Here is a 21986-nt window from a genome sequence, read left to right on the forward strand (position 1 = left end):
ATGCCCATGAAAACCCCACAGAAACCCTTAGTTCCCATTACCAACAGTGGAAGTAGATCACCAATTCTCTTCCTCAGAAACGCACCTTTTGGTGTCATTTCCCCAAAGGCACATAAGAAGAAAATGAGGGTGGGCAATGCAACAGAAGAAGAGGAAGAAAAGCACCCCTCAGGCACTGTGGGGGCAAGCAGGCCCCCTAGAGAAGCCGCAGCTCCACACGCAGTCAGAGATGGATGTTTAGGGCTCGCGGCCAAATGGGAGGAGGTAAAGCAGAATAAACAGTGTGTCATAATTCCACCAAACTTTCAGCTGGGAAATGAAGGAGAAAAACATCTTCCCTTAATTAAATAAAGTTATCTAGTAGCACATCGTTTCTGACATAACAGCCAGAGCCAGTGTTGATGCAATTAAAACTAGCCCTTACATCAAAGTCAGATACAATAAACAAAACTGTAACGAAGACCAGCATCTCAAACCTCTGACCCCCAGGCTCTGAAAGCCTTCTCCAGTCTTAAGACATTCATGGCGTATGTTCCGAAGTTATCGATTCCCTCCTCCTGGCCTGCGTTCATGATAACGTCATAAAGGGCTGCAGAGTCTTCTCGTCTGTGGTACAGCTCCCAACCCAGCTCACCTGAAACAAACCCACAAGTACCACACTCGAGTGAGGTCAATGATCACTCGGTCTGATGTGCATTAGCAAAAACACATAAATAAATGGAGTGTGTCCACTTATGTAATATAGATATGCTGGAGTTTTAAAAGATCAGCTCACCACAAAGTTGCAACAAACTCCCCCCTGCAAAAGCAGATGCCATATCACAGATGCATTTATGCCCCAGCCTGTCTCCCAGATAGACAGAGATATCAAGGACACCTCTTCTCATGACACAGAAAGCCGGTACTACAGGACTTAATCTGGACCCTTGACCTCAGCTTCATAATGTTAAGTGAGTAATTAGCACAGCAGAGTTTATCACGATAAAGGGTTTGAGGTTTAGAAACCTCAACCCCCAGGGCGTGTGGGTGGCTCAGTCGGTTAAAGCGGCCGACTGTTGATTTCAGCTCAGGTCATGATCTCCCCGTCCTGGGATTGAGCCCCAGGTCAGGGTCTGTGCTCAAGGGGGAGTGGGAGTCTGCTTGTGGATTCTCTCTCCTTCTCCCTCTGCCCCTCCCCCTGCTTCTGCTCTCTCGTGCTCTCTCTCAAATGAACCAATAAATTTTTATTGAAAGAAAGAGAGAGAGAAAAAGAGAAAGAAAAAGAAAGAAAGAAAGAAAGAAAGAAAAGGAAGGAACCTCACCCCCCAGCTCCTTGTCCCCAAATCACAAGGCTTTAAAATATAGGCAATCGACAATTATTCAAATGGTCTTCACTGTGGGAGAGCCATGAACCCTAATGCCCCCCACACTCCTCTTCTTCCCACGTGGTCCGTTCATTTACCATGAGAGCTGGGCAAAACCCAAAGGAAATGAAACCCAACCCAAACAGTCAGTCTATTTTTTTATTCTGCTTATGTTTTATGCTAGTCACTACTTTGCGAAGGTCAAGTGAAAGAAGGATGGGGAAAGTGGACCGTGGAAGCCCAGAGAAGAACTATATATAGCCTTTACACTTCCTGTATGTTCTCCTTGTTCCCCGGTGTTGAGGGCTGACGCTAATGTGCTTTTCCAGGATACCACCGGAACATGAGTAACGTGTAACTGAATGAAGGCCTGGGCACCAAGTACTGTGTGGTAGAACAGGGAGGGCCAGAGGAAGTTGAAAGTGAGCCCACAGCACCAATGGGGAACCGAAGAGCAATCATTCATTTCTATTTCAAAGACACACTATGCACAAGGTTAGGTGCTATAAGAAAACTTCCCTAAAAGAGCCTTAATGGTAATACTTGAGAGGTACTTGATACATTTAAGGTCTCTATAAGAGATTTTATCTATGGGAAACCATCTTTTTTTTTTTTTTTTTTTTTTAAGATTTTTAAGGTTTATTTATTTGACAGAGAGCGAGCACAAGCAGGAGGAGAGGGAGAAGCAAACTCACTGCTGAGCAGGGAGCCCAATGTGGGGCTCGATCCCAGGACCCTGGGATCATGACCTGACCCAAAGGCAGGTGCTGAACCTACAGAGCCCCCCTGATGCCCCACGGGAGACCATCTTGAATGTTCCTAGAAAGAGCCAGGTGACCTGAATATGCTGTCAACCCTTCCAATGATACTAACAGCTATCCTCTTCCAACTTTTTTATCTACCCTTCCAAATAATAAGATGTCATGGGATTGGAACAATGATTGGAAGTCGGGGAAATGGCTCTCCCAGACTAGGAGTGAAAAGACTTATTATTTTAAGAGCTGGACAGGAGGAATCTTCCTCCACAGTCATACTGACAAAAGTCCGTGTGTGCGTGTCTGCCAGGGCATGTGTGTATGTGTAACGCACAGGCACATGTTCATTTGTGCTCACTTCTTTTACATTTTAGAGGCCTCCTCTGAAATTTTAGAGAATTATTTTCCGATTCTTACCAGTATAAGATATCCTAATAGCAGTGACAGGAATGTTTGAAACCTTTAAAGACTTGGTTTGAAGAAACTTGAAAACATCGTCACTAAGATCCTCAGCGGTCAGTTTCTGAAGAACCTTTCTTGCATGGGGCCCTGCAACACCAAGGACCCCAAGCTCATCGGTTATGTTTTTAATTTCAACATCATATCCACCGTTGACAGCCTCTTCTTCAATCCATCTGCATTTGAGTCACAAACTTTGTGTTAAATCTTGCTTGAATAATGCATCTTGGGAACATATTAATTCTCTGAAGACATGTTCTGTGTCTAGAATTACCAGGAAGTCCCCAGAGTGTCATTTCGTATAACAACCTAATTTTTTAAGTTGAGGAAACTGAGTCCCAGAGATGTTAAGTGACTCTCTTTAAACTACCCACTTATAAACTTGGGGATAATTTTTCACAGTACAGAAGGAGCCTTCAATTTAAGTAAGTTCTGCCACATAATTCTTTTAAATAGTGACAGCTCTATTGCATTTAAACTAATGATTCAATCTTCAAAGATTAATTTGAACCCCAATTTTCTCTAATACCTATACACAGAAGGCCCATTTGTGCTGCTAAAGGTTAATACTGTGCCTGCCACCAGACACATAATTGCTTTGACGATCAGAAGGAAACAATAAAAACTCCAAAGACTGGTTTCAATTTCTAAGTCTTGATGAATTATTGGAACCCAGTTTTAGGGTTTGTTTATAATTTATTGAGAGTCCCTGGAGCTACATAAAATGATCATCTGGGTTTACACAAAGCTATGCTACTAAGATACATCTTGGGTTGGAGGATATACTTTGCATCATTTTACAACCATAGTGAGAATCTCAGAATAAGACATCTATTAAACAATAGCATTTGAAATATTTTTGGAATACTAAAGACTAAGGTTTGATAGTAGACTAAATCATAGACCAAAGACTCACGTGAAGGATTGACGTGGCAAGTCAATGATTTAAATCTAGCTGTGGGCCAGAGAGCAGCAAGCATGAAGAAGGAGGAAGATAACCCAGGGAAGCCGCTTACTGAAGTGGACTGAACACGGGCATCAGGATCCAAAGGAACTGGTTTACACAAGTTACTCTAAGTCAGAATTCAGTTTTCTCATATGAAAATGGGAATAATATAGACCTTGCAGATATATCTATTAAGAGGATTAACTGAGATAATGTCTAAAGAGAGTTTTGACACTTGATGATGTCTAATAATTAGGAGTTAATATTTTTAGAACCAGCAAACCCTATGAAAGGATTCCCTTTTGGGGGGAAGAGTAGGGACAGGGTCCCTCACTTTGAATAGTTTCCTATAAAAGACATGAAATTTATTTAAAACAAAAAGGTTTAAGAATTAAAGTTGTACTTTCAGCTACCGGTAAAAGAAAAGCTCACTGCAAGGTTGAGTCAGTACACAATCCACATAAAATTTTCTTTTTATTTATTTATTTATTTATTTATTTGACAGAGATCACAAGTAGGCAGAGAGGCAGGCAGAGAGAGAGGAGGAAGCAGGCTCCCCGCCGAGCAGAGAGCCCGATGCAGAGAGCCCGATGCAGAGAGCCCGATGCGGGGCTCAATCCCAGGACCCTGAGATCATGACCCGAGCCGAAGGCAGCGGCTTAACCCACTGAGCCACCCAGGCGCCCCGACATAAAATTTTCTTATCAGGTGCGTACTTACCGAAGATCATGAAGTTCAGATCCAGAACCAGTTATTAGTAAAAACTCCCCAGGAGTTTGGTGAGAAACAGTCAACTCAGCATATACTCGACCTTTTGGTGTCAACATGTGACTTATATTCGTAAAACCCACCTACACAGAAGAATTTAAAATTACCTCAGGATGCAAATGAAATCTTACATATCCTTTTAATACAACATGGAAATAAAAATGCAATTGTCAACAATGAAAAACATCTGAATCTTACCATTTATATCAATTGTGTGAACTATCTTTAAACCTAAACCCAAGATTAATTTTGAAGTTCTTAATTTCAATGATAATTATAACTATTTGTCATAAAAATTACAGTGGAGTCAATTTTGCAATTCCCTGCTGACACAATTTAGCAAAGTCATAAGGTCCTTGGATGATAATTCATTCAACAAAATTTAAATTAGAAAATTAGCTAGAATATTCATGGTCGGTTGAAGAGCTCTAGCATTCATACAGAAATCATTAGGTGTTCTAAAATAACATACTAACTGGAAAAAAGAGAGAGAGAGAGAGAGAACAGAGAATTAAGCAGGCTAGAATCCTGACCCTCGAACCCATATAATAAGGTTATTTACCTTTGGGATGACATTTGCAAAGAGATGGTCCAACAATCGAACAGAATCTTGGCCTTTGATGTTAAACTTGCCAAATGGTGACAGGTCAATAACCCCTACTTTTTGCATAACCTGTTTATACTCAAATCCCACAGGCTCAAACCAGTTTGTGCGACGAAAACTGGGCCTGAAACACAATGTTTGTCATAAAACAACTGTCATTCATTTAAAAAAATACAGAATATTTACTAAATGTATTAATCTAGAAAATCCCCTTCAGGGAAAAAAGTAAAACCTAACGTTCTGTTCCATGAATCATACATATATGGTAGAAACTGATATTTTTAAAGGTACTCTTCTATTCCTTTGACCCATTTTGGAGTGAATGACGTAGTATTAATTAAGTAGAGATTATGATAGGACATGCGGGCTCTCAGATCTGGAAGGAGGCACAGAAGTCTACCAGTCCTGTGGTTTTCGATCTTGGTTGCATATTAGAATCACGTGGGGAGCATGTAAAGAAAAATAACCTTTTTTTGGATATAATTAAATCAGAATAGGAGGGGGTAGAGCTATCGTCTCCAGTGCTTCTCAAACACTGACACAACTACGAATCACTTATACTTGTTAAAATGCAAATTCTAACGCAGCAGGTCTGGGGCAGGGTCCCACACTCTGCATTCTTAGAGGTGATGCTCATGCTGTTGGTCCACACCCAGAATAAGGACTTGGTTCAACATCTTCATTTTTTAGAGAAAAGGCATAAGGTGATTTCCAAGGCTTTTGCCTTAGTAAATGACAGAGCTTGTCTACTGACTGACGCAGGGTCCTTTCTACTTGACAGAGGTGACTTCTAATGTGGTATTTTAACCGCAGAACAAACAACTGTCTGCTAAATGAGTTTTCAGTCGTTTAATTATTAAAATAATAGAAAAAAACAGTCAGATCCAAAGAGCAAAGGTGAAGAATAGATCTGGCATTTACCTGAGTCATTTAGGAAAAACAGAACCAGTATTTTGCCCCCAGACATTCTAGACTGATTGTCAGCTGAGCCCAAACTCATTAATCAACACTGGGACTCTGCTATTCTTTATACCATTTAGATCTTGTCTTAAAGTAGACATTAAAATCTGCTTAAACACACAAAATGGAAAGTCCAAAAGAGAGAGAGAGAAATAACAATTTCTAGATTTGCTATTTGTTTTCTCTTGCTTTATGGATTCTTATGAGAAAAAATATATAATCACTACTAATCCCAAATGACAATGGCATGTAATCCAAGTGCAACTATGGCAACAACTTTAGAGGAATTCAGAGAATTGTTTTAGTAATGTGCTCTATGCTTTATCTTAATGTAAAATGCTAAGTAAATGATCTTTCCCCCTAATTTATCAATGGTACACATAATTTGCATGACTCACTGCGCACACACTAGAAAGTTGTTGCTATGAGCTCTTCCTTGATCAACAGAAAATCCATATTGACATACTATTTCCATTCAACGGGATTTGACCAGGCCTCCTAAACCAGGACACATCTTTAGGAGCCAACTAAAGCCAGGTGGGGATGTGGAGGGGATGGGGAAGTTTCCTCTGAGCTCCTGGAAATGCCAAGTAGACACTTCACTTCAGCTGGCTGCAGGACTCTGGAGGCCACAGGGGTCCTAGATGCAAGCCAGTGTCACATGGCATAGACTAATGCCTCCACTGCCAAAAATAACTTTTTTTTTTTTAAAGATTTTATTTATTTATTTATTTTGACAGATGGAGATCACAAGTAGGCAGAGAGGCAGGCAGAGAGAGAGAGGAGGAAGCAGGCCCCCCGCTGAGCAGAGAGCCCGATGTGGGGCTCGATCCCAAGACCCTGGGATCATGACCTGAGCCGAAGGCAGAGGCTTAACCCACTGAGTCACCCAGGTGCCCACAGAAAATAACTTTTGTAGGAAAAGGCTCCATGCTCTTGGGAATGGGGTGAAGTGACTTGGAGTGGGGGGCGGGGGTGTTTTTCTTATGTCCCTCCATTCCATATCCAAAATTCCATTCTACATTCAGAGCCTCAGTCAGGTTACATCATTCACTTACCTGTACTGAGTGTCCTGACCCGGTCTGTAGAACCAATGTGGCTGCTCCCAGCCTGCATGGAAACCCATGGAACACTTAGACTCCAGGGTTTTATAAAGCCCGTTGACTCGATGAGTTGGCCTCCCAGCAAATCGTTCTTCTTTAGGATAACCAACTGAAAAAGGAAAACTAGTACCTAAATAGCATATAACCAAAATTATAAACAACTTTGAAGGCATTCAAAAAATAGAAAACACAGTTCTTAACTCCCAGAAGTATATATATATATAGATATAGATATAGATATAGATATAGATATCTAGATATAGATAGAGGTATCTATATCTATAGATATAGATATAGATATAGATAGAGGTATCTATCTATATCTATATCATCTTATGTAAAAGATAGTAATTTCACTTCTTGTGGTGACCATTTCACAATGTATACAAATGTCAAAATGCTGTTGTACGCCTTAAACTAACATAATATTGTATGTCAACTATACTGTAATTTTAAGAAATTATGTTAAAGGGTACCTGGGTGGCTCAGTCAGCTAAGCGACTGACTCTTGGTTTCAGCTCAGGTCGTAATCTCAGGGTCCTGAGATGGAGCCCCAGTTCGGGCTCTGGGCTCAACACAGAGTCTGCTTGGGACTCTCTCTCTCCATCTCCCTCTCCCCTGTCCCCTGACTCACTTGTTCTCTCTCTCTCAAATAAATAAATAAATCTTTTTAAAAATCTTGTGTAAAAAAAGCCAAACTATCATTTATATAACTATCCAAGGATAGTGTAAAAGGAGACTTAGACCTTAAAATCACTGATACACTCTGATGTTAAAGATACACGTTCTCATAGATTCCTTGTTGTGTTTTAAAGGCACAGTGCTTATTAGAATCCTTACCTACTCCTACCACAGTGCACAAAATAGCAAGCAGCTCAAATCAGAGGCACTGCAAGTCGATTCGGAATACACTTTGTAGATAACTGTGAATTTGCACTTTACCAATATTGTTGAATCCATATGACTCTCTTGCTTTGGCCTCAGTGTACTGAGTTGTCGTCCATTTGCCATAGCGATTAGGATCCAATTCTATCAGATCAAACGGCGGTTCTCCATGCAGGATCCAGTCACTGAGATACTTCCCCACCCCGCCAGCATGGATTATGCCATATCTTTCAAAATACAGAGATAAATACACCGTTACTAAAATATGTCATCTTCAAATAATGAAACATGTCCAATTATTTTACAGATCCCACAAGTTGGAGTGTTTTGTGCTATTCAGAACACTCGACAACATAATGAAATCTTTTTTCTCAAAAAAAAAAAAAATGTTTAGGCATTTAAATTAAAGGGACCTGACTGTATAGCTCGTTTGTTTCCATAGTTTCAAGAGATGCATACATGCAAAATACCCTACAACTCTAGGGAAGAGGCTCACTTTAGGAAAATGGGGGAAAGGAAACAAAGAGGAAGACTCAGTTATGATCTCCTCAGCGCCCATCCCCACACCTGCCAGGAGCTAGGAGTATCTTGGAATGTTAGGAAGCTTGCTGGAGAAACTGTACACTGCAGAGGGGCACAAGCATCTCTTCTCAGACTCAATTTACCTCTGTGCAGATACCTGAACCTTGATCTCAGAAACATTCACAGGAAGACGCACTCACCCAGGAGCTTGTGGGGAGGGGAGGGAAAGGACCACTGTCCCTTGTGTTTTGCAACAAATGGGTCACTTGGTGGCAAAGGTTGGCTTGTTTGCTATTTCTATATGATGATGCTTTAAAACCAAGAACTTGACTGTGGTGGATAATTTGATCTCAGATGAAGGAATCACAGTTTCACACTGGCTGCATGTAGTTCTACCAACTCATGCTAGTCATGAAGGACTTTCCTGTAGGTCTGTCTGTGGTTTAGGTCAGGAGAAGCATCTGAGTAACTGGATGAGCAGAAAGTCATTGGGGATGGGGTGTGGACCAAGAAAAGGAGCTACAGGGGCAGACCTCAAAATACCAGAAATTCCAGCATCCCAAATGGATTCTGACAGCCAGAATCACTCTGAGAGTTTGGGAGGACCTTAGCAAAAGACTATAAATGTTAACTAACTTTTCCCACAAGATACCAGTTTGGTTATTTTATTAAAAAATGAATGACTGGAGTGCCTGGGTGGCTCAGTTGGTTTAAGCGTCTGCCTTCGTCTCAGGTCATGATCCCAGGGTCCTGGGATCAAGCCCCCCATCGGGCTCTCTGCTCAATGGGCGGCCTGCTTCTCCCTCTTCACGGCTTGTGTTCTTTTATGCTCTCTCTCTCTCTCTCTCTCAAATAAATAAAACCTTTAAAAAATAAAAAAGAAGAAAAAAAAAAGAAAAAAACCCAAAAAACAAAAAAGAATGACTAAAGTTGTTACGAGGATATTCCTCAGAGAGAATAAAGAGGCAACGATTTATACTTCTTTGAATCATTTTAAAAAGTGACATGGGTCATCACAATCATCCATAAAAATTTTCACTAAGTTTCAAGAAGGTAATAAAAATGTTTAAACATGCTTAAAATTCACCCATCCAGGTCCATGGACGATATACAAAAGCCGTCATTTTTGAGAGCTAGAGATATCGTTTATAGGGCCTGAAATTGTGTAGTTTTATTAACATTCATTGAGTGACCGCTCTTTGCCAGGCATTGCTTCCATCTAACATGTACAAGCTGATTTATTCTTTAACACTTTTATTTCACCAACAGGAAGACGAGCCCCCACACAGGGGTTCAGTAAGGTCACCCTTTCATAAAGAGCAGATTCAGGATCCACACTCACTCATCTGACCCCAGTGTACACTCTCTATTACTGGACTTTACTCCTTCGATTGTTCTCTTTTTTTTTTTTTTCCAGCCAAGACACACGTGACAGACAGAATTCACATTCTTGACAGACACTTTGGGCCAAGCCAGGGCTGTGTCATGGTTTCCTTTGGTCTCACTTCTACACCATTATGTTCCCTCTCTTTTAACAATGTCTATGAGCTAACAAGTAGTGCAGAGTGCTGTTCACTGGGGATAATCCCGAATCAAGTCTAATTTGTTTTCAGAAAGTAAACCCTTGACAAACTTCAGCTCTCCAACCATTAACAAGTTATATGTAAAATGCCACACAACTGAGTGTTCCAAAACGATTATTGGGAGCCCCTGGCTTAGTAGCTAAACATAAGCATGGAGTAAGAGAGACCTGGGTATGGTTTTTCTTCTGCTAGTATTAGCTGTGTGATCTCGGGCAAATTCCGTAACTATCCTGAGCTTTAGTCTTCTTTTGCACATGCTTTCTTTATGGTGCTGGTGGAGAATTCACAGACATGGCGTTGAAAAGCACATAACAGGCAAGCAATACATGATGGCTGTTAGGTCCTTGTATAACCAACAACTGATTATGCCTGTGCCCAGCTGGTAAGATTTTCAGGAGGAACTAATGTGTGAAGGGGATGTGGAAGGGAACTTGATGGGGAAAGGAGAGGTGGGTTCTTCCGTTGCTGGCATTAAGCTGTGGCGCCTGCTTCTTCTAGATGGCCCAGCTCCTGTGCTTTTTGAGTGTTTGTGTCTGCTCTGTGCAATAGCTCTGTTACACTGTCACATGTAACATCTTATAGCACTCCCCCCTCCTTTAATTTGCTGTTTGTAATCTGTGCTATGCCAAGAAAACTAGATTCAACTCAATATAATCCATTCAACATTTGGGGGGGCATGGCATCAGTCACCTTGAAACAGAAAACCTTGTTAGAATTGTGACAAAACAAAAGTAAAACAGCCTTGACTGAGGGTGATCTGTGAATAAGGTTAAAAAAAAAAAAACAACAACTGGCATATATGTAGACAGTTTGCAAATTCTCCAAATTCTCTGGAATCGTTGTATGAGAATAACAGACAACACTGAAATGTGGATCCATGAGCCCCTCTCCAGACCATGGAGTCAGAATTTATAGGAGTAATGTCTGGGAATCTGTTTGCTTTCATTGGTTTTCTGATTTCAACACAACTTCATGGGTTCTCCTGACAAACAGGAATTTCACAGATAGGATGTAAAGGAGGATGAATTATGTGCCAGAGACTAATCACAAAGTAGAGATTCTATTTTAACATGCCAGTCGGATGATTCTGTGGCTCAGCCAGGTATGAAAACCACTGGCCTCCAGAACCATGGAATGATCAAAAGATGTAAGCCAGAAGGGACAGCCAAGGTGAGCATTCTATGTTACATGAGAAATATCTTAGCAATCTCAACTTGTAGATAACAAGAAGTCCTTTTGGTTTAGACTAAATCTGTCAAAGAGAGTGAGGTACTTTGCCTGTCCCCCATCTGTCATCTTCCCTATCCACCTCCCAATGTCTACAATCTGGGAAAATTACCCAGAACAATCAGAGCAGGAATGCAACATCAGCCCCATGCACTTAGATACAACTTCTAGATAATCAGTAACTGGTGTTCTAAAGAAAGCAACTTCTTAATTTCCTTGGCAAGTAGTAATAGATGCTCCATTAAAGTACAAATATAATAAGGCCAGGGATACTGTCTGCTTGCTCAGAGCATGGCTTATGGCTAATGATCCACAAGTAGTTGTTGACTAAATCAATAATTTTATGAGTCAATTGCAGGATTAAAAAGAATAAAGACTTAGGAATAAATTTAGCAAGAGAAGTATAAAACTTATACTCTGAAAACCATAAAGCATTGCTGAAAGAAATTTTAAAAGACCTAAATAAATGGAAAGGCACCTCATGTCCATGAATTGGACTTAATATTGTTATGGCAATACTCCCCAAGTTGATCTACAGATTCAGTGCAATACCTAAGAAAATCCTAGGTGGCTTCTTTGCAAAAATTGACACACTGATCCTAAAAATTATATAAAAATTTAAGGGACCCAGAACAGCCAACACAATCTTGAAAAACAACAATGATTCACACTTCCCAACTTCAGAACTTACTACAAAGCTACAGTAACTAAAACAGTGTGGTACTGGCAGAACCTATAGATGGACTAGAATTGGGAGTCCAGAAATGAACCCATATATATATGTGAATTGACTTTTGACAAGGATGTCATGGTATCATAGAAAATAAATATTTGGGTCGCCTGGGTGGCTCAGTTGGTTAAGCAGCTGCCTTTGGCTCAGGTCATGATCCCAGCATCCTGGGATCGAGTCCCACATCGGGCTCCTTGCTCCGCAGGGAGCCTGCTTCTCCCTCTGACTCTGCCTTCCACTCTGTCTGCCTGTGCTCGCTCTCGCTCGCTCTCTCTATGACAAATAAATAAATAAAATCTTTGAAGAATGTGAGTTTCCTTATAAAAAAAAAAAGAAAATAAATATTTGATTTTTGTCCCTATTTCCTGGCACAGAACTTCTAATAACCTCTGGAATTCATAGTATGCTAAGGAGATGGCTCAATATGAGGTGAGAGGTACTTGAGGGACTAAATAGCTTTAGGATAGGGCCTAGTCACAAGAAGTCAATCATCAAAGAAAAAAAAAAGTCAATCATCAATGGTCAATGATTTAATCAATTACTCTTATGTAATGAAACCTCCATAAAAACCCCTAAATGACAGAGTTCAAAGAGTTTTCAGGTTGGTGAACCTACTAATGGTGCTCCAAAGGTGGTATGCCAGAGAGGGCATGAAAACTCTGTGCCATATCCCCCCACCCTGACCTCACCCCATGTATCTCTTCTACTGGCTGTTACTGAGTTGTATCCTTTATAACAAATGGGTGAAAGAAAGTATTTTCCTGATTTCTGTGAGTCATTCCAGTGAGTTATCAAACCTGAAAAGGGACTTGTAGGAAATCCCACATTATGGTCAGTCATTCAGAAGAATAGACGATCCCTGGACTTGCAACTGGTGTCTAAAGTGGAGACAGTTTTGTGGGACTGAGTCCTTAACCAGTGGGATCTGCACTAACCCTGGAAGTTAGTATCAGAATTGAATTGAATTGCTGGATACTCAGTTGGTGTAAGAGACTTAGAAAATTGGATGTCGGTGTCAGAGTGGTGTTAGGAAAAAAGATATCACAGAAGCCAATGCAATTGAACACGGAAAGAACAGTCTTTTCAATAAATGGTGCTGGGATAACTGGCTATGCACAAAAGAATGAGGTTGGACCCCTACCTCACACCACATACAAAAATTAACTCAAAATTGTTCAAAGATTTAAGAGTAGAAGTTAAAACTATAAAACTCTTAGAAGAAAACATAGGTATGAATCTTTATGAACTTGGATTAGAAAATGGTTTCTTATAAATGACACCAGAACTACATGCTAAAAAAGAAAAAAAATACACAATCTAGACTTCAACAAAATTTAAAACTTTCGTGCTTCAGTGGACACCATCAAGAAAGTGAAAAGACAACTCAAAGAATGAGAAAAAACTTGCAAATCATGTATCTGATAAAGGTCTTGTATCTAGAATATGTAAAGAACTCCCACAACTTAACAATAAAAAGACAAATAATATTTTAAAAGATTTGCTTATTCATTTGAGAGAGCATGTGCATGAGGGTAGGGAGAGGGAGGGGGAGAGAGAGCCCCATGAAGGCTCAGTCTCATGACCCTGAGATAATGACCCCCAAAACCAAGAGCCAGATGCTTAACAGACTGCACCATGCAGGCACTCCGACAAATAATGTTTTTTTAAAATGGGCAAAGGATATGAACAGGCATTCCTCCAAAGAAGATATGAAAGTAACATACTTGAGAAACAGTCCTACAAGCACATGCCTGCATATGGATGCTATAGGTGATCACCTAAACCCTCAGTTAGTTTATGCCCTCTAGCCCTATACCTTCAACTGGTTTTTGCCCTCTAGATGTCCCACAGATGTAAACTTAGCACTTCAAACCCAAACTCTCAAAAATGAAACTCATTATTTTTCTGGTTTCTCTCTCCCCATGGCTCTAGCATCCAACCAGGGGTAAAGGTCAAGTTAGATAGTTTGCCATCATTCGCTATTTTTTTTCTCTTCCTCAAGACCTACTGCAATCAATCATCAAGTCCAAGTAAGTTTGTCTCCCATTTCTCTCTTCAGACCACAGTTTCTCTACTGTACTGGCAGGACCACATGCTGACCAGCCCTATGCCTCTGGATGGACCTCACTGCCTTGCTTTCAGCTGTAGCCCATTGCCTACCATGAGGCCTGGGACAGAGCTACCAATCATTAATATTAGCTGAATAAATGGCCAAATAAAATAGGGAAGAAAAATAGAATATTAGAAGCTCCAATATCATGGTAAAGTGGGCTTGACATTAATATTCACCAGATTAATGGGACAAATATTAAAGATGAAACATCAAATGGGTAATGGAATTGTAAGTAGTAAGCAACCTGAGGAATCATAAAGAAGTAAATTATGTTGAACACATATGAATTATGGTGAAAAATGCATCAGATACATTATTCATTTGATATTGTGAATTATGTTTGTCACATTGTGTTATGAAAACATCCTTGTAAAATTGGGGTAAATTGACCAATCTGAACATATACAGCATGAAAAGAGACATGAATCATGGAAATGGCAGGAAATATGCAAAGAGAAGTTTACAGGAAATAATTGCCCTTCTGTATGATAAGCTTTAAAACCTATACCAGTGATTAAACCATTAATAATCCATAGTAATTATTTTAAAATTCAAATATTTTATTCTTCAGGGCGCCTGGGTGGCTCAATCAGTTAAGCATCTGCCTTTGGCTCAGGTCATGAGCTCAGGGTCCTAGGATCAAGCCCTGCATCAGGCTCGCTGCTCAGAGGGGAGTCTGTTTCTCCTTCTCTCTCTGCCCTTCCCCCATTTGTGTTCTCTCTCTCAAACAAATAAATAAAATCTTAAAAAAAAATTTGTTCCTCATACCTCAATGGTCATGAAAGGAAAACTCTCTGCCCCACCGCTACTTTCCATTTTAGCCTGAGATTTGGTGACAAGACTTATCTAAAATACTTGACTCCATTTAAAAAAGAAAAAAAATTGGGGCGCCTGGGTGGCTCAGTGGGTTAGGCCGCTGCCTTCGGCTCAGGTCATGATCTCGGGGTCCTGGGATCGAGTCCCGCATCGGGCTCTCTGCTCAGCGGGGAGCCTGCTTCTCTCTCTCTCTCTCTCTCTCTCTCTGCCTGCCTCTCTGTCTACTTGTGATTTCTCTCTGTCAAATAAATAAAATCTTTAAAAAAAAAAAAAAAAAAAAAAAAAAAAAAAAAAAAAAAGAAAAAAAATTGACTCTGTAATAAATGTTGAATCAAATGGAGATACTCACCCAAAGCCTATAGCCACCCAGTAGTTTCTGAGCCCCTGATGGGGCCCCACCATAGGCAGAATGTCAGGAGAATAGGTGATAGGGCCATTGACGATATTGATGATGTCAGCCTTTTTCAAGACTGGAACCATTTCCATGGCAGCTTCAACGTGTTCCATGATTCGGTCAAGATCAGACTCAAAGAGCTCCTTTCCAAACCCTGCAAGAGACATACCATTGTGGTCAGGATGCCACAGCTGCCCTGATACGTACTCTAAAGTGACCTAAATCTGAAACAGCTTACATGTAAAGATGGTCCTTAGGAAGGTACTTCCTTTTTTTTTTTTTAAGTCTAAACTTAATATTCACTATCAACAGACAGGTACCCAGCACAATACCAAGAATAATAATGTTATTTTTGTTGAAACAATAAAAATCATGAAAGTCAACCTTTTTCATTAATAATACATTTAAATCTAGGTATATTAACAATTTTCAACATTTAGTCCAACCATAATTAAAAAAAAACAATTACTGGTTTCTCAAGACAGAGCTTTTATTCTTCAATTGGCCTATGTCTATTCTATCCTCCCAGGAAAGGGCAAATGCAAGCTTACAAAGTCATGTCAGGACATGGGGGATAAACAGAAAACTACTCCAGGATCAAGGATAAGGGATTCCAGATGCCTTTCAGGTCTCAGCAGAGGAGGAAGGGCAGGGAGGCCTCCTTCCTCAAGCCTGCTCCCCCAAGTATCCCAGAGCTAGAATTCCGAGAAAAGAGTTAGGGTCTTGGAACACAATTTTTTTCTCAGTCCTCAAAGGTACTGTGATTGAAGGCAGGGCCGCACATGAGCTGGGGACTGGTGACTTTCCCATACAGCAGCCAGCCAGCTTGTTCCTCCCGCTACCTACGCACTGGTTCGGCTGCATGGAGGGCCGCAGACCACTAGGCTGGGACCGGGATGTGCATGCACCCAGGGCCAGCTGACACCCTGGCTCTCCCTCCAGGTGGATTTGTTCAACATTTATCTGGAAGTGAGGCTGCCAGCATGAGGGAAGAGCAGAAAGGAAGGCTCTCAAGTAGAGATCAGCCCTCCCTCTGCGATCAGGAGCTATTCCACACAGGCCCAAACATGCAGAGGTCACACAACAAGACAAAAGCCTTCAGCTAGCTGGAGCTGGCCGAACTTCTGTAGAAGGCAACTAAGTGACCATCTGTTGTAACATGGGCATAGGCGTACTGAGAAGTAGAAGAGAGGTTCATCCCCTATCCCAAGGCAATTATAATTCTAGAAGTACAATTTCCTCCATTTCTTTATACTCCTTATTTCAGTGTCCCAGTGACATTTTAGCACTTTCTATAGATTGTTTTAATTGCTTACATCCTTACGTAACCTCCATCTTTAATCTAGCTCTGTAGACATGTTTCATGAAAACACAAACAGGTCCACCTCCCTTACAGAACTTGAGAGAGAAACTACAGTTCCTCCTTCTGTGGCATAGGGCTCTTTTAAGCCATTTATGCAGTAGGGGAAGGCTTCAGTTTGCAGGCCAGTCTATCCCGCTCTGTGACGCACTCTGAGGCTTTCATTCTTAGCAGCGTGGAAATCCTGTCTCTGATACCCACCATGTTTCCAGCAGTCAAAACATGACCATTTGGAAACTCGACCAAATAGGTAGGGGATTGAGGAAAAAGGGGAAGACAGGAGGCCGACGTAGGCAGGCAAAAATGACCTGAAGACTTCCAAACCATGGGGAGATATGTTTCTTCAGTTTCTCCATCACCAACAGCCTCTTTTCTCTTTCCTTACTTCCTGCTGTGATAGTTCCAAGGGACGTGAGAACAGAGCTTACCACAAACCATGCACCTCCAAAGTCCCAGGTATCTGGTAGTCTCATATCATGATGTCATCTGATTCTCCAGCCAGCCCCCAGCCACAGAGAAGACAAAACCTATGTCCCTGACCTGCACCCGCTTGCGTTTATGGAACCCACCTGGAGGGACTCCATTGGTGACCCACGCATCCTGCACTTTCATTTTCTCCTGACTCTCGTATGGACCAAACAGAAGCCCATCCCTTTCCTGTCGGAGATAATAGGAGCCTTCCAGGTCACGGAGCACCGGCAGTTCTCGTTTCAAAGCTTTCACTTCTGGTATGGTCGATGTAACAACATATTGATGCTGGACCGGAATGAGAGGATGTTCTAGTCCCACCATCTTACCTACTTCACGAGCCCAAAATCCTTAAAGAAAAAATATCATTTAAAAATGTTAACCCATATGTAAGCATACCACATCTGACATTAATATGGCAATTTATTTTTAAATAAAATATTTAGAAGACTTTAGTACGCATGACAAAGTCAAAGGAATGTCATAACGATTTCAAATGTTTTGTCATTGCAAAACTAAGTGGGGGAAGAGAAGACAGTATTCTACCCTGCCCCAGTGTTTTAAAGTTATCTATCATCTAAGAGTTTACTCAAAAGAAAAAAAAAAAAAAAGATTTTGCCCATAAGCAGAGGCAGTCAGGCAAACAGCAACAAAAACGAATTTATTTGAAGGGGAACATAAACAACCCAATTATATAAAATGTACAAATGTTGATCAGAAAGACAGTAATGGACTGACCCTGTTCCTGAAAGAGCGCTGATTAAGTGATAAGGGGCCCAGTGTGATCAACATAATAATTATGCATAAGAAAGCCCTGAAAGTCAGTCCCCCCCTCATCCTCCAGGCCCTCCTCTCCCCAAGTTACTGATACCTAAGGTTCTACAAATACAGAATTGTGGTCTTAACTTAAAATTTGAAAACGTATATACTTTGGGAGAGAGCGCACAGTAAGTTTTATCTGTTATTGTACAAGTTTAGTTAGAATACATTTGTAAGATCCTTTCCTGCAAAGGGCATGAAGGAACCAGGAGTCCAGAGTAGGGAGGGATGAGGAGCCACAGAAAAACAGAAAGGGCTCCTAGGTGGGCAGGACTTCCCGTATGAGAGTGTACCTCACTTTCCAGTGTGTGTTGGATTGTCTTACCCATGGGGATGAATGGTATTTTTACTTTGTAAAAGAAGGAATGAAATTGTGGCTCAAAGTACCCTTGATTCTGTATACAGATATGGAACTAAAGTCCAGAGAAGGAAAGAGACATGCCCAAGGTCCCACCGGGAGACTCTGGAATTGTCGCACTTTACTGGTTTTCTTGCAATGAAAAGACTTTATTTTAAAAATCTAAGACAAAAAAAAAAAAAAAAAATCGAAGACAGCTTTATTTACGTAAAGGTATTTCAGAATCTAGAATGATTCTAGAGCAGGGAAGTGGTGTCACCTGACCCATTAGTGGATTATTTGGGCAGAAGAAGTTCTAGTTGCTTGTTCACTTCATAATAATTTTGAGTAATTGTTCAAATGATCATAAGAGAATCTTATTCAGGTTATTTCTTTAGAGGATGCACTCTTAATTTTTAACCATTTCTGCTTCTGTTTTTGTTTTTTTTTTAGGCATCTAATAATGAGTTCTGGAGGCTCTATCATTATGAGATTCAGGGCTAGATACAGAATTATCAATTATGAATCAGTCTGGGAACCCAGACTATGTACTCTCTGTGTCCAAACTTGTTTCTTTTTTTTTTAATTTTTTAAAAATGATTTTATTTATTTATTTGAGAGAGAGAGAGAGAGAGCAAGCACGAGAGGAGAGAGATCAGCCGGAGAAGCAGACTCCCTGCTGAGCAGGGAGTCTGATGTGGGACTTGATCCCAGGACTCCAGGATCATGACCTGAGCCGAAGGCAGTCGCTTTAACCAACTGAGCCATCCAGGTGCCCCTGCAAACTTATTTCTATTTAACTATCTAAACATCATCCTTGTGTCCTGTTGTTTTGTTCTGGCCTAATGGCTAAATTGGCCTTACTTGTTTAATAGCCCCATAAATGGATGCCTATTTGCAAACCAAAAATCATACCTGTGGGCATTAGAGTCTCTTATTGGTCTTTGAATAATTTACAGATTTAATTTATTTTTATCAGAGGGAAGATGTGAATTTCCAATGTCAGGACTTTGCAGGAAAATACAGGAAAGCCATATATCCTAGTTATATGCAACTCTAGCAGATTTAAAATATGAAAAAAACCTAAAATATTTAGCCTGGCAATTAAAACTACTACAGTATCCTCAATACACTTGTTTCAATTAAAAACATAAATTGAAGAAAATAAATTCTGTCCTAGTCAAACATATTTATGAACTTCTGAGTCTAATTGCTTGCTTATTAATGCACTTGATCATTAAAATACAGTGAAACAAACACATAGGTATTCTAGAGTTCTATGATTTTGAACTCTATCACAAGCTCTATGCTGTTTTACCCTATAGTGGTGCTGTTTGTTGGTATTTTCTTCCTCTCTTTGTCATGAAAATTAACCTAAACCTGGCAGGATTACACTTCAACTCTTGCTACATCATCCACCCACCAAGTTCAGAGGTAAGAGAGACAAATAAGGAAGAATCACTAAAATCGACCATTTCAACCTGAGAAACAATTGAAGGGTCAATAACAATGTTATTGGAAATCTCTTCCATTTTTTTAAAAAAAATGCAATGATTAATAGAAATGGACTTCAAACAAAGAGCGAAGTTTCACAGACAAGTTTACTTGTGTAAGATCGTTTATGCAGTGATGATAATGGTTTATACAGTGACATTCTTTGATGCAAGAGTATCAGGCAAAATTAAGCAATTCTTTTTTGACTGAACCCTGGGCTTCATGTTGGCATGATCCAATCATATTTCTGATTTACCATGTTAGGAAAATTCTTAAGTAAAGCTTACAAGTTATCTCAGGCTTAATGAGTCAATTAGAAATGAAGTAAAGAGAAACATTCTTCACCACACAGAGGAAAGGCTTACATCATAACAAATTGTTTCTGTTCATGCCCCTGAGCTACACATTAGGTAGGTAGAATGAAGCAAGTTTTAAAAGCTTCAGGTAGCAAAGACAGGATAATCGACTTCATCCCGAGATGCTAGGAATGTGTGAAACTGTTTTTCAGCTCTGCTTGCTCAAGAATAATGTTACTACATTCTCTTTCCTGTAGGAACATCTACGTAGTAGTGTTTCTCTAAAGTTTTGTTGTTGTTTGTTTGTTTGTTTGTTTTTTAGACCGTCTGAAGCAGAACCCACAGCATTTATTTAAAATACAGCTCTGAATCCCCACTCAGACCACTTCAGTTAGATTTCTTCTCAAGTCTGGGAAATGGCCTCTGGTGATTCTTACACCTGTTATCTTGAGAACCAAATGTACCGGCATAATGGGTGCTGTATGACCACACAGCAAGTGAAAGGAGGTGGGTAATCTTAAAGCCTGTACCTAGAGGTCATAGTAACTGATGCTAGTCTTCCCGGAATGGGGGGCGGGTTGGGAGGGAGGTGGCACGGATAAGGCTTTCAAAGAAATACCTAGAATCATAATTATTACACTTAATTTTTTTTATTGCTTACTATGTGGTATTGATTCTGTTCTGTAAGCTCTACGTTATTAGTTCATTTACTGATCATAACAACTTTTTGAGATGGGCACTATTATCTCCATTTTACAAAGGAGTAATCTACTCAGTCACAGGGTTGGGAATACATGTGTTTCTGGGCCAGAGAATCCCACTGCCCTAGACTGTCGTGGAGACACATCAGCAAACAGACCTATTTTTTACTTTTAGACTTCCCTTTTCATGAATATCCTGAAGATTCAGCTGCCTTCTGTTATGACTTCATATAAAGAAACGCCTAGCAGACTATGGTTCAATTGAGTAGATAATAGTGGTATTTATATCTTTTCCAAGTCTATATCCTGGTTACTCTAATTAGATTTCAGAGCTGGCCTGAAGGCCTTGCTTGAATTTGTGAAACATCCTGGTCTCACTGAGTAACTCTGGGATACATTTCATCAGCCATGCCTTCTCAAATCATGTTAGCACAATGCCTTCCGTGGATGGTTGTTTTATTCATAAAATTGAATCTCCTTTAGCTTCAATTGTAGAAGCAGGCATGCCCAAACTTCTGCCCTCAGTTACTGAGACTTACCTTTTGGGGAGATTTTATACTTTAAATAAACTTTTTTTTGAAAACAGACCTCAAATAATTAAATACACACCTTTCTATACCTTCCATGGATGACAAATATGCAATCAGTTAGATTTCCTCCAGTAACTCCTACCCAGTGGAAGAGAAGAGATGGAGGAAGAAACGAAAAAACAAGATTATGGGCCAGAGATATGATCTGAATGAAATAAAGAATTGAAAATGGAGACAGCATGGTTCTTCACACAGTTTTCAAGAAGGAGCTGCCTATAGGATGCCTGGGTGGCTCAGTGGGTTAAGCCTCTACCTTTGGCTCAGTTCATGGTCCCAGGGTCCTGGGATTGAGTCCCACTGAGTCTCTGCTCAGTGGGGAGCCTGCTTCCCCCTCTCCCTATGCACCTCCTCCAGCTTGTACTCTGTCACTCAGTTTCTGTCTCTCAAATAAATAAAATCCTTTTTTTTTTTTTTTTTTTAAAGAAGGAGCTGCCTGGATTACCAAGAACAGAGGATGGGAAAGGACATAGATGTGGCTGGATAAAAAGTTTCAGGAGCAAAAGACAAAGAAGGACATCCGGGAGAACAATCCCAGGAATTCGGTTTCGTGTAGTGGTAAACACAGGGCTATACCGTCAACCTAATCTCCAGGGTTTGTTTTCCTCCTGCCATTGCCTCCCCTCCCCCAATCACACCACCAGATTTCGCAACTGCATGGAAAACTTCATCTGGACACTCACTGTTTAGGTGAGATCTCCTTGAGAATTATTCTG

The 21986-nt window shown here is 40.5% G+C and overlaps 1 protein-coding gene across 2 annotated transcripts in view; it reads right to left on the minus strand.

The window, feature by feature from the left end:
* DMGDH (dimethylglycine dehydrogenase) overlaps positions 1-21986 on the minus strand; it is a 65914-nt gene that overhangs the window by 26193 nt on the left and 17735 nt on the right. For both annotated transcript variants that reach the window (XM_059175318.1, XM_059175317.1), the window contains exons 6-13: positions 17138-17386; positions 15164-15362; positions 7881-8050; positions 6894-7047; positions 4834-4999; positions 4224-4354; positions 2516-2733; positions 477-634 (exon numbers count right to left, since the gene is read on the minus strand). In XM_059175318.1, coding sequence (XP_059031301.1) covers positions 477-634; positions 2516-2733; positions 4224-4354; positions 4834-4999; positions 6894-7047; positions 7881-8050; positions 15164-15362; positions 17138-17386 — 1445 coding nt within the window. The remainder of the gene's footprint in view (positions 1-476; positions 635-2515; positions 2734-4223; positions 4355-4833; positions 5000-6893; positions 7048-7880; positions 8051-15163; positions 15363-17137; positions 17387-21986) is intronic.

This window comes from Mustela lutreola, chromosome 5 (genome assembly GCF_030435805.1).
Source record: "Mustela lutreola isolate mMusLut2 chromosome 5, mMusLut2.pri, whole genome shotgun sequence".
Classification (NCBI taxonomy): Eukaryota; Metazoa; Chordata; class Mammalia; order Carnivora; family Mustelidae; genus Mustela; species Mustela lutreola.